Raw genomic sequence first — 19,888 nt, forward strand, 5'->3', positions numbered from 1 at the left:
GGGAGTAGGGATTAAATGCATTTAATTGGTTTCTTACTAATTGTTTTATATTTCTGATCTGAAAATCTCATTAAAAGCACTTAGATATAACCTTAATTACTCATATATATCAAGTGGCCTTAGGATTTCTGAAAAGAGGTTAGCTCCCTCAATTGCTTACATTCAAATATATCTCTGATCAGATTCTCAAATCAGCATTCAACTAGTAGAGTAAACAATAGGAGAAAAGAAGAAAATGGAAGATCCTAGCTAGGACCATTAAATTTCAATGATAATATACTATAAACTTTTGTGGACATATTAATTCTATTACCCTTATAACACTGTGAAGAATGTATTACTTATAAGGGAAACCTAATGGAGTCCAGGTCTTTTGGAGTAACTGAGTAATCCTGGGTATCATACTTAGTTAATCCTCTCTGAGCCTGAGCTTCCTTATTTATAAACCATTGCTAAATAGTAATCCCTGTCTCCTAAGGTTATTGTGAGATAGGTAAAATAAAACATGAAAGTATTTATTTATCTTACTGCCTGGGCAAATATTCAAAAAATGTTAGCTTCCTTTATAACATTTATATTCTGAAAACTACTCAGGCTTATTAACAGCCAACATTAATTCTTACTTAATTCTATCTATTCTAAGTAACAGCCAGTTTCAAGGGCTAAAATGTGGGAACTACACTAATGACCATGGGGACTTTTTTCCTATTCCTGACCATAGGGAAGTAAAACAAAGGGAATCTTTGTCTCCTCGCAATCATTCAGTCAGAGCAAGGAAGACTGCTTTCTCTGCTTCCTTAAGGGATAGGAGACACTGAAATCCACAAATAAATCACATGGTTTCTACTGCAAAGTGAAATGCAACTCAGATTGCCATGTCTAAGATCTTAACATGTACCAATTTAATCATCATGCTATTACACAAGTCCAGAGACAAACTCACCCACAGGAAATACGGACAAGTGGTCTATTTATGATGCTATACTTTCTGTATCTTTCTAGGAACTGTTAAGAGAAGGACCAGCAGTGGGATGAGCTTTTCTTTGTATATCTGACCTGAGAGAAGAAATCTTTTCAGAGGACTCTTCTCTCTCCCTGGAGTCGCCAAGACAATGAGAGCTGGCTATGGAGCACCCAAGGTCACTTCCTCCCCTGGCGTCCATAAACTACAGTGGTTCCCAGGCACTACCTTGTTGGCTGAGGAAGGGCTCCTCCCTGTGAGGGGAGGCAGGCTGAGGGCTGCGACGGCGGCTGAGATGATTGCTGCTGCTGCATGCGATCCTGCAGGCTCCGTGCTTTTCGAATACTGATTTGCAACTTCTTATCGACTAGGGCTCTGCTGTGCGTGCTAGAGCTGGCACCATGCAGGGCAAGTCTTAGTTTAGCTAAAATGCAAAAGAAAATATAGCAGAAACAGAACACAAAAATACAAACAAAAAAAATAAAATAAAATTCAACCAAAAATGAGCAAAGTTAGGCAGTAAAACTGAAAATATGCAGCAGAACTACAAGGCAGGGACCATGCATATGGTATCCAGGGCACAGAGCTGCCTCTGGCTGTAAGGAACATTCATGGAAGCCATGGAGGCCAAACAGGTTAATTCAAATTTAAAAATCAAACAAACAGAAAGCTAAACTAAAATGAGTCAAGAAGATAAATTGGTGCTTCCATCTCAGATGTTACCACTCTCATTGTCCTTTGCAACTGACCTGTCCAATTCTGGTCTCCATTCTCTGCTCCCAACTCCCCCTTCCTGACAGCCAACAGCAGAACTAAGATGCAAACCTGCATCTGTCTTTGTAGAACACAGATTCTTGTGGGTCATATTTAAGAACCAGATACAAATTCTTAGTCCCTTGCTGTAACCCTATGGTGCAGCATACCAGGAAGGCAGGGGAGAAACATAAAGAATCAAATATGTGGTAAGAAGTCACAGGCCTAGGAAGTCACAGCCAATTTATTCATTTCTTCCTGCCCTAAGTTCCACCGCGCTAGTCAGTAACTAGCGCCAAGAGCAGACTAACCTCGCATCTGAGACCTAACTTTATTTGGGGATTAGAAGATAAGTATGGCTGGATAGTTCATTTGTAGACTCCTGCTGAGATTTTTCCAGTAAATATCCACAGGCCACAGTGACAGTGCCCAGCACATTTAGGAATCTGAAAGGAAAAGATTAGCTAAAGGGCCTCAGTTTGGGGGAGTGAGAGTAACGAAACCTAAAAGCTCTTTTTATCCTATCTGAGTGAATTACTATCATGAAGTTAGTCAAAAGTGCCATAGCCATAGCGGTTAGAGTTACTTACAGATAGCTTCGTTACAGAGAGCCAAAGCGGCAGCACAGTCTCCTTTCTGCTCCAGATGCAGCGACTCTTCAAACACTGAATCTGCCTCTTGCAGGGACCTCTCAAAGCCGTCACTCCTCCCTGAAAGGGCCAGCACTTTTCATTTTCATAACAACCTGTTCCAACTTTTCATATGTACTGTTGTTTCCCTTCGGTGCACATAAATCCTCACTGCTGAGCCTCTGGTCCACCTTTACTCCAACTGACCATTGCTAGTAAGAATTCTCTGAAACATGTAGGACATCCACTTTTCTTTGCCTTAACTGAGACCTTACCAAAGCCATGAAAGACGGGCATGTCATTGCCCACCACATATTTCAACTCCAAGACCTCTTAGGACAGCCCTCAAGAAAGAACAAAGTACTGTCTATAATAGAAGGGTGGGTTCTTCTGCCTGGAAATGACCTGCTTCCCCACAAGATTGTAACAAGATACATCTTGGCAGTGTGTCCAGAACCCCAGATCTCCCCTGAGACCTCCACTGCTGTGTTAAGGCAAAGTGGCTTCATGACTCTGTGGATAGCCATGTGTAACACTTCTTTCCTGTGCTAATTCGTAGTCCTCTCTATACCACCCGCACCTGGAAAATCAGTACTCCTCTTGGGCACAGGTGTTCTACAGTTCCTAACTTCAATATATCTACCAAGTCAGTGGAACCATCTTTGTTCTTGGTTTGCACACACATATCTTTCATTAGCACAGCTAAGTATTTACTTCTATCCTGCCCTTGCTCACCAAACCTACCATAAAAGAGTCACCTTCCCACACAGTGACCATGAAATGTTGCCTTCTCCCCAAAAGTCAATATGTGCCAAAGCAGGTACAGGAGTCGAAGAACAGTGCCAGATAAAAAGTGAAAAACTACTATAAGTGTAACTTCTGTAAAAGAATCCTCAAGTTTATGTATCCCACTGCCTTTTACTCACTCATAACCATAAATCAGTAGTCAGCTGTAATGTAACTTCATCTGTGATTGGAATTAATGGTGAGTTTCACAACCTCACAAGAAAAAAAAAAATCATATTATTTCTCCCATAATATCCCCATCCTCCATTAACCTCCAGCTGGACATGGTAAGAAAAGCTCTTCCATACCCCTATCATTCACTCCCTAATTCACTAATAACTTTTGGAGAATAATGGGAAGACAGTGGAAGTAGCATTTGGGTTCTACTCCACCTCTATCTAGAGTTATGGTTCCTGGGGTAGGGGGTACACAGGCCTGAAATTTTCTCATTATATCTGAAATCAACTGAATCTATGCAGAGGTGGTGGCTACAGCAATTAAAAAATGTTCTCTACAGAGACATAGGAAAACTACAGCTGGCCAGTCATTGTACTAAATTTTAATTCTTATCCTCCCGAATTCTTAGCACCCCATTCCTTGCTCTTCCAGGAGATGCTAAACCAAAACATCTGGAGCACTGACAGTGAAATACAACCAGAGGGACCTACTCTCAATTCTGACGCACTACCCAACAGACAGAGCGGGGAGAAGGGCAAGGGAGGAAGATGACAAGACCCCTCTTTCAGAAGCAACATAAACCTGAGACCCCAATGTGATACAGCTTAAGGAAAAAAAATCAGAAAAAGCTATCTAAGTATAGGGATATCTAAGAAATTAGGAAAGGTAAGCTAATTTGGAGACAAATACAATATTCTGGGAAGTGTAAGGCAACAATGGCCTTGAATCAAAAGACAGTAGAATTAGAGGAGAAAAGGGGCCCTCCAAAAAGCCCAGGAAGTTTCTCTGAGTGTTGATAAGAAGAAAGAAGTGAGCAAGAGAAAGCAGCCACCCAAAACAGCCCAGGCTCCTGCTCTTTACATGCTTTAGCACAATCTGCTGTATCTGGCTGGAGGTTCTGAACAGTAAATTTATTTCATAGACAAACAGAGATATAGGTTTCAGGGCCTATTTAAAATAGACACCTCAGCCTTTTTAAACTCTTATTTTGAAGGCTAGTCTCTGCTGGTGTAAAATGACATCTTAAAGCAATCGAAGAAAAAAATAGTAATCTGGGGCAGCCAGAGCAGCTGAAATAAAGGCCAGGATAACTGTGTGAGATTGGAAAATGAACCATCAGAGGATGAAAAGGCAGTCAGCCTCTTGTTCTTAGAACCTCCTTGGTAGATCCACTTCCCTGAAGCTCCAGGTAGGAAATCTCAAGGGCATTTTTCTTCTGAGCAAGAATTACCCTCTCAGTCAGTGCAGTTCGCTCATTGCCTTTTTCTGCTGTTTCTGAACTGTGAGTAGTTTAATTTACACCTTCTATAGCTGCTCATCAGAAATACTTTCCATGAACAATATACTATCTCCAATCTACAAGCTTTTAACAGGCCCCAAATCAGCGCCTGTCTCTAACCAACTGGCTTGTTGCCTCCTACTTTAGTTCTCACTGAAATGGCTAAGTTAAGATAAAATAAAACTCTGCTAAAGAAAAGACAGAATTTATGAGCTCAAATACCTTTTTCCTTCCCCCTCTCTCTGTCCCCATCACCCACAACCTAATGCTCACAACAATTACCCTGATTCTGCAGTTCATCCAAGTCCATGAAGCGGCTGGGATGAGGGTTAAACCCTTTAGCTGCCTCTAATTCCTTCTCTCGTTTCCTTCGAAGTTCCTGTTCCTGTGCTCTTCTGGCCACTTCTTCCTGCAATTCATCCAGTTCAGTTTTGGAAGATATCTCCCCACCTGGAATACAAGCAAGGGAGAAGAGAAATCACCATTTTCCCATAACCAAGACTAAGCACCTGCTATATTCATGGTCACCACACTGCTTTTTCTTTGGAACTCTTGGCTTCAGTTTGGAATGCAAATTTGGATAGTGTTTTCCATATCAGATTCAGGATGAGGCCTGGGGCATGAATAATAATAAAAGTGATATTTATTGAGCACTTTATAACAAAAATAACAACATAGCAACATTTGTTGAGTATTTACTATGTGACAGGCATAGCTGCAAGCACTTTTACCTGTATTATTTCATGTAATTCTCATGTTATTGCCTACATTTTAAGAATGAAGAAACTGAGTCACAAAGACAATAAATAACTTCCCCAAAATAACAAAGATGGCAAATGGTAAAGCTGAATTAAAGTCAAATAGCTTAAATTCATAATCCAAGCTTTTAACTATTAAGAAGCATTCTCTACTGCCACTGACTCACCAGGAAGTTTCAAGCAAGTCAATTTCTCTCCCTTAATTTCCACCACCTTCCAAATGAGTTTGTAAAATATCCATAGTAGTAAACCTTAATTTTATCAGTGTTCATAGATGGAATCAAATAGATCTAAAAGGATAACCACGATATATTAAGTGAAAAGCCAAGTGATATAATAATATCTATAGTATAACTTTCTTTTATTTATTTTCAAATGGTAGTAATAAGTTTATTTAGGGGTTCCCAGGTGGGTCAGTGCTAAAGAAGCCACCTGCCAATGCAGGAGACGTGGGTTCGATCCCTGGGTCAAAAAGATCCCCTGGAGAAGGAAATGGCAATCCACTCCAGTATTCTTGCCTGGGAAATTCCATGGCCAGAGGAGCCTAGTGGGCTATAGTCCATGGGGCCGCAAAAGAGTTGGACACAACTTAGCAACTAAACAACAACTACAATAAACTTATCATTATACTTGTACATAGAATACAAAGCATAGAAAGAGATGTAGAAAGATATATACCATAATGGTAACACTGGTTCCTTCAAACTGAAGAGGCACAGGGCAAGTTACCAAACTGTTGGACTTGTGTTAACCTCTATAATTTTTTAAAAGGGTGATCCGTCACCAGATAAAAAAAATAGAGTTTACTATACAAGGAGGATGGTAGTGTAGTATAGTACATAAGGAATTTATTCTAACTCCTTGCCAAATATCTTTTACAAGTTGAGAAATCCAGTTGGTGAATTCTATACAGCTAGTCTAGAATTAGGGCTATCAGTGAAGTCATGAGATTCAGTCTTTAGTGTGCTGAAAAGCTACTGGCTGTTAAAGAAAAGAGAAGGGAGAACAGGCTAAAGTAAGAGCACAGGTATCTCAAAACTATGTTAGTCAATATGAGACAAAATGTGGGAAATAAACTAAACCTATAATTTCATTAGGAAGAATAAATTTCTTCCATGGGTTTCTAACTGTAACCTACTCTAGCCCAGAATTTCAGAGATTATCTGCCCCTACATGCATTGTTCTGCTTTGCCAGATGTTAGCAGTCCATGCCCCTCACTCATATCTGAAAGAGTTCAGACCTTTTTATTTCTGCTGCATATCACGCTTCCAGCCACCTCTAGGAACGTTCTGTGGTCATTAAGAGAACTGGCTGTCAAACCAGTAAAGTTCCTGGTCTCATCTCTACAGTTTTCCGTGTAGTATTCTGTCCTCATCTCCCTAGTGAGCTGGCCACAAATCCATATTCAGATGCTCATTAAATCAGACCATAATTAAACTTCTGCCCACACATGCGACTCCCGATTCATCTAACATACCAGAAAAAAAGGGGGATGATGAAACACATCTTTCATAGAAGGTTGATTTCTAAGTTAGACAAGCGGATCCCAGAAATCCTCAGCTGACTAAACAATACTGAATACATATTATCTTCCCTCAAAAATCACAAAAAGTCTCCATCTTGGGGAGACTATATAGTTGTTACCTCGATTTTCTGCTCTAAGTAAGGATCTATTTATTTTGCTTATTTGAATATGCACTCTAAGTCTATATGTGTGTTGTGAGAAGAATGTAAATAGGATATAAAATCTTTGACTACCTCAAATCTCTATGCTTGGTGTATGATGCTTAAAATTCCAATATTCCTTTATCTTTAAGCTTTGACTTGTGAAAATACTAGCTTCTCTTAAAGAAAGCACATTTTCAGGCATTTCCAGTCACATACATCTAGTGTGAAAGAGTCAGATCATCCCTTTAGAGCTTCTTTGGAGAAGGAGGGACACAGGCACGTTCAAGAGGGAAAAACCAAGCAGGGATACTAAGCAGGATAGAGAGGCAGGGGTAAGGGTAGCTCTGACCTGCTCATTTCCCAATTTTGTCTATAGTCAACATGTCCCCCGTGTTATCTCAATTCAGAGAAATAAACAATAAGAAGTCCATTCCAAAGAGGATGCCTCTACACTGAGGAGAGCCCCAGGACTTGTTCTTCTGAGGAAAGCAGGTGCTCCTGACACTGTTCACCATATTTCTGTTCCTTCTTGCTTCCACCAGAAGGAAAGGAGCAAGCAGGTGAGCTGTGACAGAACAACAACGAAAAAGATAAACCTGGAGAGAGAGTGGATCAATCGCCTTCACGTTCACGTTCTGGTGAAACAAAGTGCAACCGCCCTCTCATTTCAAATGTGCTCAGGTTAGGCTGTTTCCCAGACAGAACTAGCAGTGAAATCCAGCTCTCCAAACCCAGGGTCCCTCCACTTACCTGAAAGGGGCTGGTTCTTCATCCAGCCACTCCTGGACATGGCAGAGTCTGCCTCCAGGATGCTGCTACTGTGAGACTTGGGGATGTGACGCCAGGAAGGGGCCAACCCTGCTGACCTCTTAGCACTTGGATCCCTTCATAACAGAAACCAGAGGCGAGGGAAAGCATCAGAACGCTGGTAAATAGCAACAGTCATAGGACCAAATTCCCTCCAAAAGCAACAACAAAACCCCAAAGCACCAAACTAACATTAAAATATCCGCTAAACTATTTCTGAATATCGAAACACCCATTCGTTCCCCCATCTTATCGCACCTCATTCACGTTTTGTGTGTGTCTGGCACAAAATTTCTTTAATGAATTAATAAACAGATGTTCTCATATACACTGCCTTCCTCTTTCCTACACTTTTATAGCATCTTTGCATGTGTAAAACTGAACAGGGTCTGAGGTCAGGTAAGAGCAGTGGGAAAGCATGATGATACAGTTTATCAATCTTGTAGATGGTTCCCTCCTTTCAAAGCAACTATACTGTTAGCAAACTTGTCTCTGAGGCAACTCAGTAAAAAAAACAATGTATGGAGATCTGAAATATATAAAGCAAATGGGTTTTATGGACAAGGCGCAATGACCACTATTAAACTATCATCATTATCTTATGGAATGATGAATATCATTGGCTTCATAAGACACAGACTCCCTGGTGAACCTAAAAATAAAATAGTAAAATAAAAGGCAGGAATAAACAAAAATTGGATTTTCTCTCTGATCGTATACAAGTTTCAATTCACTAACTCATTCTTTCATTAAAAGTTTGCCAGTTATTTTGTATATAACACTTTAAAAAAGTTGTCTCCCCTTTCTCAAATGCCTTTGCTTCTTCCCCCAGCAGAGGGTGCTGTTGCCACAGAAATTGATAGAGCACAGTTTGCTTGCCCACACCAGGGCAACACAGTGCATCGCTTTACTTGGTGAGTTAAGAAGCCTCTTGGTGGCTTACATTTCTGTGAGGAACAATACAGCTATTCAAAGGCCAAACAATACCTGCAGACACTTGAGCTCTCAGGCAGGGCTGCATCCAGGCTGACAGGGCTGCTGCTGTTCCTCTCACTGCTCTCATAGCCAGATTCCATTCGCTGGATGAGGCGAGGGTGTTGCTCTAAAAAGTGACAGCCTGGCCGTGCTGGGCCCCAGATCTTGTACTGGGGGCTTGGTCCAGTCTTAATGTCATAAGCAGGCGGCTTGCTTGACTCATCTGGTGTAAATTCTTTTGCTATACCAATCAAAGGACAAGTGTGGAAAGGGAGGTAGATTTAGCATCTGCCTCAAAACAAGACACAACTAACCCCTCCCTCTAGTGACTCATTCATTGAGCTCATATCCACAGTAGGCCACTCATGAGGGTAAAATTTTTACCCTTCAAGGTAAAAATGTACTTGCCAAGTCTACCAGAAAACCCAGGCTTATATATATATATATATATATATATATATAAATCAACTTTATTCAAAAGCTCAATTCTTCCCTAATTATCTTCTCACCTGAATCTTCAGAAAAGGGGCTAAGCTGGGTATAGCCACTGTGCTTCCTTTTGTCCTTACTAAAGATACTGTCAATATTCAGAGACTCCCGTTTGGGTCTCCATGTTGGACGATATTTGCTAGAAGAACTGGATTTTGACTCGCTGCTGGTACTCTCTACTTCCCAGTCACGAGAGTGCAAAGGCAGGCTCCGAGGAGGTTTTTTGTCCGTCTGTTCTCCTCCCTTCCCTACACAAGGAGGTCCTAGGGTGGTCTGAGAAGCCAGGGATGGTCTGTTATGGATCATATTGCTGACTGTCTCTTTAAAATCCCTTAGCCTGTTGGTGCTGCTGGATGATTTGGAGGCATTCCTAGGAGCCTGCTTCTCTTTCAGTGTTTCTCCTAAAAACACAAAGAATGAAACAACTGTAAATGTTTAAAGCCATCATGGATACCCAGACCCCAGAGTTGAAAAAGAAAGGCCTTTGAGCAGAAAGAAGAAGCCAGGGCTGAAGTGTGACAAAAGCGAGACAGAGGAAAGAAAGAAAGAGAAGCTCTGCAGGGGGCTTGCCTTCACTGTGGTACCCTGAGGCCTGAGACTCATCGCCTTTCCTCCTGACCCGGCCAGAGCTCCTCTTGCGCTCTATCAATGACCCTTTCTTGGATGGGAGTTTCTGATTACATTCACTATCAGTCAGGTGTCCTGAAGAAAACAAGGAAATGAGGGTAAGTTGGTATCTGAGACTGACTTCCATCCATTTGAGAACCTACTCTCCCTTTGGGATTCCTGGCAGCGTCACCAAACTTAGGAGATCAGAAGCTGCAGAGGCCAGAACTATGTATCTGATTTAAGTGCAGCAGGAATCTCTCAGTAGACAAAGGCAGAAAAGCTCAAGTATTTATCAGGAATTTCCAAATTTACAGTGTCTCCTGAGCAATGACCAATCTCAGTCTCCCTCATAATCCTTCCCGGTGACGCAGAAGGATATATCACTTGGTAGTCTGTAAAAAGCAAACGTTTTAAAGATTATATAAGAATGTCATGTATCAATATATTTTCTTTTTTTTTTTTCCAATATATTTTCATTCTCATCAAAAGAAGACAGAGTTTTCCTTCTATTTATTTAACAACACAAATTAAGTGAAGGCTAATTTCTATCACATCTGGTATTATCCCAGGGGGCCCTAGGCTTTGCCCTCAAAAGCTCTGACTGTGTATGGCTTTGAGACCCAATTCTAAACATGTGTTAAGAACTGGGTCTGGGAATCATCCCAAAGGACATTTGAACTTTGAATAATTCAAATCATTCCCAGCCATAACCCAAGTCTTACCAAATTTGACTTCACCCAGAGATTACATTTCATAGTTCCTCAATACTTATCTCTGGGAAACCCGGGAGATCTGGGCTCTTTTATGTAACTTGCCACATTTCATGACCACAGTATGTAAATGTACATACTGTATGTACATATGTATGATCTGACCACAGTCAGATTCTAAAGGTCTAAGCTGCTGGAAGCCAAAGGTGAATTAAGCAACTGAAATAAACTGGAATGTAGACTTAGAGGAAACCCCCTAGGGTTCTCAAAATGTCTGAAAGCTAGCAGAAATTTGCTTTCATATGTTAGTTATGAAAATCCTTATACATAGTCAGGTATAAGATGTAATGATATGGCTACATATTTACAATCACTTACCAACACAATCTTTTATTGCTTTTATCTAATAATTTGCAATCTCTGGGCTGATTTAAGAAAGATTTAAGAAAGGAGGAAATCAACTGGAACAACTAAATCCACTAATGTTAAACCAGTGTGCATACTTCCCCACCCCCAGCCATTCACAAACCCTTAAAATAAACCTGACTCTCCTCATTTATCTTGTGACTTGGTTTCTCCCTGGTTCAGTTTCAGAAATATCATTTAACAAAAATCACACTTTGCTGTAGTCATTCATACAACAGCCATCAAAAGAAATCCAACATGAATCTGACCAAAACACTATATCCAACTACCAATTTATAAAAAATACAGAGGACAAAGAAATATGCTAGAGTTTACCATACAGACACAATCAGCAAAATTTAGAATGAGGAGAAACTATAGCACAAACTATCTAGTTCTACAACAATAAATAGAAAGGAAGAAATAGAGGAGAAACCTGCAGATGAAAAGAAATGCAAGATTTATCAACCCATTACAATGTGGCTCATTTGAATTCTGAGTCAAAAAAAAAAAACTACTAAAAATGTGAAATTTATAGACACTAGGATATTTGACCACTCACTGGTTATTTAGTGGTTTTAAGAAGTTAATGGTAAAAAAAAAAAAAAAAAAAAAAGTTAATGGTATGTTAAAAAATGATTATTTTAGATACATACTAAAATACTTCTGGAAAAGGGGATATAATGTCTGGGATTTGCTTCAAAATAATCCATGAGTAGGGGAAGTGGGCAGAGGTACAGATAAAACTAGACTGACAAAGAGTTATAATTATTGAAACTAGGTGACAGGTACATGAAGGGGCTGCATACTATTCTGTATACTTTTGAATATGTTTGAGAGCCTCTATTTTTTTTTTAAGGGTATGCACAGGATGTAAACCACCAATCTGAAGCCCCGAGAACACTAATTCCCAAGTCTTTAAGAGTATGGGTACTGTTCTATGCTTTCAATGATGAGCTTTTCATCTCAGCAGTCACTCACTGTTCTTCCTTTTATACCTTGTAATGATTTCTTCTACTGACACAGGCACAATCTTCTATAGATTAACAGAACAATTCAAGAACATTCTCTGCATGGAATTCACAATAACAAACAGGCAAGCTTTTCATTTTTTTGGTTCTCTGTCCTTCAGGAAGCCTAGCAAGGTGATGAGCAGGTTCCCCATCCATAAATACATCCCTTCTCGAAAATCCCTTTGGGATGCGAATGTGATGAGGTGCAGGATCACAATGGTTAATGGGACACTATGAGAATGAGGGATCAAGAGCACAGCAGGAGAAAAGTTTTTAGAAAAAGACTTCAGGATAAACAATCACATTATAATCACATAAATAATCTCATTACAATGGTCCTTACTGAGAGGCTGCTGTTGACAGGCACGTGTCCAGTGGAACACCATTGTTCATTCAGAATTGCATTGCTTCCTTTCATCCCAGTCAATTACCCAAGTTATCTGCATTGCCCCCTTTGCATGACAAACATTTCTGACTTGCCCCGTTTCCTTTTTCTTGGGAGACCCTCTATGTAGAACAGAGTAAGGCAGGCAGGGTTGACTGTGTTAAGTCCCTACCTGTGTCCCGACTGCTCTGAGACGTGGAATCAGTCTCCACATTATAGATGACTGTCCCCTGAGAATCAGAAGAGAAGTGACTGACCACAGACTCATGGTGGAAGTGTTTGTAGGGATAGCTCTCCGTTGAGGAATCTGTTCGAGTATCACTTGAGATGGAGGGCTCCCTCCCTGAGGGAAGCAGGAGACAGGCAAAGGTGAGGAGAGAGATGACAGTGACAGAGAGAGGGGCAAAGAGTTGGATGGCAACAAAGGTCCATGAGGTAGGAACTTCCTAAACAGTAGGATAAGAAGGATATACCAGAGCCGTTCTTTCTGACACCCAACCTCAGATAACACACACACATATAAATAATGCCTCCCACTCCTGCCCCTACCTCGCTGAAGCCCTCAATTTACCTGCCACTGTGAAAAACTGTGGGGCTTTTAGAAAGCCGAAGGAGGGAAAAGTAAGAAGGAAGGAAAAAGCTGTGGAAAGTAAAATCTAGTTAGAGGGCAAGTCCCAGGCTGACCTGGCACACATAACATGTTGTTTCCCTATCCCATAATTTTTCTCCTATACTGTCAGAAAAGTCATTTGTAAAAATTTAGTTGATATTATAAATTATAAGCATGTTTAACATGCATGAGACATTAAGGGACAGTTATTTATACTTTGGTGTGAATTAGTTCATTTGGACTGCTTTCCTCTGCACACCTGGCTGAGATAAGCACGACAGTGTGAATGGGTGTTTGAAGGGAGAAGCGGCAGAGCAGGTATGGGTGGGGCACAAGGGCGGAGTGAGCACACCAAGTGGGAGGGAGGCACAAAGAAAGAGGAAAAGAGTCCAGAGATGAGTCTCTTCTCTTTCAAAATTATACTCAGGGCCATCCAGCCCTAGATCCAAAACAGGAAAAAGAACATGACTTTTCCCTCATTTTAGGAATCAAGCCAAAACCATCAGGGTTGTATTTCTATTATAGGATGAATTTCTGAGGGACAGCCTGAGATCTTAGCAATAAAGCTGAAATTGTTTCCACAGGAAAACATGATTTAAGTTCCAAATAATTGAATTAGAAGTGAACAGCTACGGAATATTGCTTCTGCACATGGCATTTTAAAACAAAAATCTCTCATCCTGAACAAAGTGACTAGCTTTGTAGTAAGTCGTATCATTTTCTTGGTCCTAACAATTCACGTCACTGTTAAATCGCTAGTAAGAATCAGTCACCTTAGCAATACGAGATGGCTAAATAATGAGGTTTCCTCATAAACTTAATATCTCAGTCTAAATCAACATAACTTCCTTCTGACTTTTGAATCGGGGCCAGGTGATCAAGCCAACACATTCAGACAACAATGAAGGCAACTAAGCCTGGCACAACGTGGGCTTCAGCATGAGTTGGCAAATCTGCCTTATCTTTCTCCAAGCTAAGTCAAGTGCTAGGCTCATGGCTATGAGACCCTACTATCTAGTCATCACATGGCCAGAGGGAGGGAGGAAAGTAAAGAGCTGGGCTGCTCACCTGAATCTTCACTATCGTAGCATGTCCTGCTGTACGACTGGAACTCAACTTGGGGGGGCAGGTCCTGGGTAGACACTGGGGTACCCTGGGGATCTGCATAAAGCAGCAGCAAAGGCTGATAATGCCCCTTGATGCATTTGGTCACCACATCCTTCCACTTGGGCCCAATCTGAACCAGAACAACCAGAAAAGCAAGACAATTATACTTCATGTCCATAATTCAACATATATCTTTCTGTTCTATTTTTCTAAAGAAAAAGAGGTGAAAAGACAAGAACTGGGTAAAAAGACAACAGAAGAAGATCACAGACCTAAATTTAAGACAGACCTAAATTTAAGAGATCACAGACCTAATTTTTTTAAAAGATCTAAAAAAAATCTTTTTTTAAAATTTTTGGCCACACCATGAGGCATGCAGGTAGTTCCCCAACCAGGGATCAAACCTGTGCCTCCTGCACAGTGAAAGCACAGAATCTTAACCAACGGACCACCAGGAAAGTACCAATGAATTTTTTGTTAATTCTTTTTTTGTGAGATCCTTTTGGCTAAAACCCTATAACAGATAGGAATGATGAATAAAATTATTTTTATTCATGTAAAACATCAATTCAGTTGTGAAATATCAATAAAAGTTCTCAAAGCTGAATATGCTATGTGAGGCAATTTCAGTTGTACTTGGGGATCAATTTCTTTTCACAGACATCAAATAAAAGCCCCTCCTTGAAATCTGCATTTCTGTCATTTTCTCCTAAATATTAAAATCACTTGTATGAAGCTAGAGAGCACACAGAAACTCTTTCACAGACTGCCTTAGAATAAGTGACATTCCGTTTCAGAGTTCACACGTGGCAGGACATAAAATGTCAAACCGCTTAGCATGGACAGCTGAACCCTGCAGCTTTAGCTTTGTGCTGGATTCAGTGCTGCCAGTGGGAAAAAGTGACAGGACAGCCTCGGAAACAACAATCCAGTAAAATCCCCACACTGACTTCTCCTAAGTCTGCACCAGTCACGTTCTTAGACGGTGTGTTCTTGCAGTCAGACAACTAGCACAGTGCTTATTTCATAACAGATGTTCAGTAAATGTGTAACTGAGTTATTTTAACTGAAACACATTTATATGCTTTTTTCATACAAATCATATTTACTATAAGGCGGTGGTATTATTTTTCAAATAAAAAAATCCAAAGCTCAAAGAATTTACATAAGTTGCCCAAAATTACAACAGTAAAAAAGAGACGAAGAAGAGAATCAGGGAATTTGACAAATTCCCACTTTACTATTTGTGGAAGATATTACGAAAGGTCCACAGTTGGGATAGATTAGAGTCAGCAATTTCCTAGATGCTAACCTTACCACAAGAGGCTTCCTAACTCACATGGATCACTTAAACTACTTCAGCCACACGCTCCATGGTTTAGATAGCACCAAATTTCCAGCTTTAAATATCATCATGGCCTTATTTTTTTACACTATCCCAAAACACGTTAATCCACGATAGAGTATTTCAGGGAGATAACTACTACAGAACAATTTATAGCAGTCCTGAGACAAAGCATTACTCACTGTTAATTCCAAGATTTGGAATTCTGAATTCCGTGCTAAGCTTATAAACTAATTTGAGACATTAGATTGTTCTTGCTCAAATCAAACCAATGACTGTATTTAAAAAGCCCTTTTAACTATAAATAGAGAACTGTGCTGAATGCTTGGTGAGGGGATTCAAAGACAATATAGAAGATAAATTGATTCTGTCTTTAAGGAACTTGTTTTGTTGGGAGAGACAGGCAGATAGACAACAAAATTATGAAAATGAAACACTGAAGACAAATAACCGTAGTTTTTTGTCCCAGGCACCAAACACATCAAGAAGGGTTTGAATATTCCTACCTCCTTGACATGAGCATCATCAAAATACATCCATTTGCGGATTTTTGTTTGGAAAAAGAATGTAGAGTAATGTTTGCCGTAGTAACAGATCATTCCTACTAAGTACAGTTCAGACTGCTTGGCCCGGTCATCTGTCACTCTGAAAAACAGCTGTGGGGAAAGAGGAGAAAGCAAAGAAGAGTCACATACTCAATCCTCTCATATCATCTCTCAAAAGACTCCATCATTTCTTAATTAAGGTACTGACTTGCTTCTTGTTTGGCTAGTCCATATTATCATAAGTAATGAACCTAAAAAGGCAGAATTTAAGGAAAAGAGAGAAAATAATCAAACTGGTAAGGCGGTGATGCTTCTTCATACATTTTAATAATTTTTCTTGCTGGGGCTTATCCTAAGAGGAGCCAGGAATGTTGCGGGAAAAAAAGAATAAAACTTTCTTAAGTTTCAAAAGTTATTTATCAGCTGGTGCCATAAATACAAAGTTCCTGCTGAGACACTAAGTAGAGGATAAGAAAGGCCTTAGGAGGAGGAATTGCTTCACACTGGTTACTAGCATTTCAGTTCCAAGATGTCCAGCACTGTCCTGGGTACAAAGAGACATATAAAATGTGTGAAGGCAAGGACTCTTGCCTTAAGGAACCTGTTTGGTTGAGAAAGCAATCATAAAAACAAAACAATAGAAGAAGAGAAAACATATGCTACAGAAACTTAGAAAAAGTGAGCTCTTTATTGTGCAGAGCTATTATGTCAGAGAGTCTTTGGCAAGGAAATCTAAAATAAGATCCCAGTAGTCCACTTATTCTCAGCCATAACTTAACGACATTAAAAGACAAGAAAGGATCTCCTTAGTCACAGGACCATCAGAGAGAGAAACCAGTAGAAAGGAAATTACAAACTTCCTGGCTCTTCTTCTGAACTGAAGGAAAATTCTGGCTGTACCTATATTAGGACATGCAGCTGATAAGGCAATGACCCCATGTTTGAAGTCTGTTCCCTATTTCCCTGAATAGATGCATGGAAAACCACTAGAACTCTCTTCCAAGCCAATTCATTACCGTGTCAACAGACACTGGTTCCTCACCATGAATTTAATATCTGTGACTCATGTCACCAACTTCTACCTCTTTCATCGCCCACAGCAGCACTAGTCAGGACTGCTTACCTCTTTGACCTTACTACCTCCCATGGATGAATACACTGGTATTAACTAACAATGAGCAGAGCACAGGATAACTCTATGAATTATTTGATTTTTTTTAAAATCAATTATTTATTTTTGGCTGCGCTGGGTCTCCATCGTGGTGTGGGCTTTCTCTAGATTCAGTGAGTAGCGGCTCCTCTTCAGTTGTGACGCTCAGGCTTCTCACTGCAGCGGCTTCTCTTGTTGCAGAGCACAGCCTCTAGGGTCTGCAGGCTCAGCAGCTGTTGCACATGAGATTAGCTGGTCTGTGGCACATGGGACCTTCCCAGACCAGGGATCAAACCCATGTCTCCTGCACTGGCAGGCAGATTCTTAACCAATGGACCACCAAGGAAGTACTGAATTACTTCATTTTTATCAATAACTAAGCTCTGCCCATCGTAGCTTTCAAGGCCAAGATCATTCCATATCTTCCAAAAAGCCTTTGCCACCTATACACAGAAGGTATGTGAGCATGTACATGCACGCATATGCATGTCTACATACACATACAATCCATTTGTTCAAAACTCTTTAACATTTGTCATTTAGGATACACCTTTGTGTTTAGAGCTCATTGCCCTTGAGCAATACTAAGATACAAGAACTCCAAGTGAGAGATACAGGTAATTAACACTCACATCACCCAGCTTAAGGCAGGTGCCCAGGCTGTGAATGACATCCTCTGCCAAGTCTGAGTGGTCCGAGTCCCATACCAGCCCAATAGTGATAATCTGTGGTGCATTCATCAACACACGGCGAATCCGAATCCTTTCTCCACAGTTGCTCTGAAATACACATATAAGGTCAGTTTGACATGTTTGTCACTGGCTCTGCGTTAATTCCACTAACCCCAGGGCTCTCCTCCCCACTCTGAACCCCACACCTGACAACTCACCGGGCAGTTCCGCAGATCCCCCATGGTGCTGGCATTCTGCAGCAGCTCACCAAACATGCTTGGTGAGGGTTTTTCTCGTCTTTCCAGCATACAAATAGCCTGATTGCTTCGAGATGGGAAGTTGAAGGGGGATGATTTGGGGAGTTGTACAGAGTTATAGCTAAATCAAATAAATCATTCATGCAGATTCCTAACTCACATGTTTGACTTCCTTCCTCTGCCCACTATGTTAAAACCCCTTGTCCTGACCAGCCTCAGTGTCCCACAGAGTAAGTGAGCCTGCTGGTCCCAAATCCAAAGCTCATAGAATCCCCATTCCTCCTCCCACTTTGCTGGCCAGAACTGGGACTAAGAGAAGGGGAGAGATGGGACAGGAAAGGAAGAGAACAAAGGTTATTCAAAATGACTGTTCTGAGATCCCACAGTATAGCAAAGACTCAGCAATAAGGCTACAAGCTACCTGGGAGCCTTTGGTTAAAACCCAGGAATGCCTATGAATACAGAGAACGAAACGCTGTAAGACTCACCAAAGGGAAGTAGTGGAGATATAATGCACCATCTGGATGAAAGGCAGCGGGTCAGAAGTGGCGCCGCAGCTGGTACACACGCACTAAGCCCAGGGAGAAAAAAGTGAAACCAGTAGCCATAGTCATTAACTCGTTTGGCCCCCATGTGACACTCTACATCCTCAGATAAAGTGTTCTTAAAGAAAAGGTCTAAGAAGTGATAGGGATAAAGATAAGGTTCACCTGCTCGAACAGTGTCATCGCAAACTTCTGGTGGGAGATGCAGTGCTGGGCAGTACATATGTCCTCTTTGGTTTCATCAGCAATGTGGAAGTGAATTCTCATCAGAAGGTTTTCCTAACAGGGAAGGAACAAAAGCAGCGTATGAAAAACATTTAACAAAGAAAAGCACAAATTTGTTGGCAATTTACTCAGAGAGACAGCAATCCTTCTGGGAGGTGAGAATATCTCTGATATATTTTTAAAATTTTTAATTTGAAATAATTATCAATTCACAGAAAGTTTCCTCCAAAAATTGTATAGGCAGTCCATGTACACTTCACCCAGTTTCCTCCATAGAAGGCATCTTACATAACTATAGTATGATACCCAAACCAGCAAATGGACATCAGTACAATCCAGAGTTTATTCAGATTTCACTAGCTTTACATACATTCATTGGTGGGTCTGTAAAGCTCAATTCAGTTTTATCACATGTATAGTCATATAAACACCTTCGCAATCAAGATATAAAACTGTTTCATCACCACAAAGCTCCCTAATGCTATCCTTTTATAACTTTACCCATTCAATCCCAACCTTAACATATTAGCGACCACTAATATGTTCTCCTAGCTCTATAATGTTATTATTTTAAGAATGCTATATAAATGGGATAAACCTTTTGATACTGCATTTTTCTCTCAACATAATTCCCTTTAGATCATTCAAGTAGTTGCACATCAACTGTTTACTCTTACTGCTGCAGAGTATTCCATGGCATAGAAGTACCACAGTTTGTCTCACCATCTATCCATTAAAAGTTATTTGGGGCTTTTTACTTTGGGGCTATTATAAATAAAGCTTCTATGAATATTCATGGATAGGTTTTCGTATGAACATATGTTTTTCATCTCTCTGGGATTCATGCCTAGGAATCTAACTTCTGAATCTTATGGTAGTTTTCAAGTTTAGTGTTTTAAGAAACTGCCAGGGGACTTGCCTGGTGGTCCAGTGGTTATGACTCTGCACTCCCAATGCAGGGGGCATGGATTTAACCCCTGGTCAGGGAACTAAGATCTCACATGCTGTGCGGTGCAGCCAGGGAAAAT

At 40.5% G+C, this 19,888-nt stretch overlaps 1 protein-coding gene across 23 annotated transcripts in view; it reads right to left on the minus strand.

Annotated features, from left to right (window-relative positions):
- USP54 (ubiquitin specific peptidase 54) overlaps positions 1-19,888 on the minus strand; it is a 133,879-nt gene that overhangs the window by 25,123 nt on the left and 88,868 nt on the right. For 18 of the 23 annotated variants that reach the window (XR_008698406.1, XM_055535901.1, XM_055535884.1 and 15 more), the window contains 14 exons: positions 18,801-18,914; positions 18,579-18,661; positions 18,052-18,157; positions 17,795-17,941; positions 15,974-16,123; positions 14,084-14,252; positions 12,578-12,748; positions 9,854-9,985; positions 9,304-9,684; positions 8,807-9,035; positions 7,763-7,896; positions 4,868-5,035; positions 2,305-2,424; positions 1,190-1,385 (listed from right to left, as the gene is read on the minus strand). Coding sequence is in view for 21 of the 23 variants with exons in the window: in XM_055535901.1 (XP_055391876.1) it covers positions 1,190-1,385; positions 2,305-2,424; positions 4,868-5,035; positions 7,763-7,896; positions 8,807-9,035; positions 9,304-9,684; positions 9,854-9,985; positions 12,578-12,748; positions 14,084-14,252; positions 15,974-16,123; positions 17,795-17,941; positions 18,052-18,157; positions 18,579-18,661; positions 18,801-18,914 (2,300 nt within the window). In the remaining 2 variants the exon portion in view is untranslated. The other 5 variants (XR_008698408.1, XM_055536019.1, XM_055535971.1 and 2 more) reach the window with 4 other exon arrangements.

This window comes from Bubalus kerabau, chromosome 1 (genome assembly GCF_029407905.1).
Source record: "Bubalus kerabau isolate K-KA32 ecotype Philippines breed swamp buffalo chromosome 1, PCC_UOA_SB_1v2, whole genome shotgun sequence".
Lineage (NCBI taxonomy): Eukaryota > Metazoa > Chordata > Mammalia > Artiodactyla > Bovidae > Bubalus > Bubalus kerabau.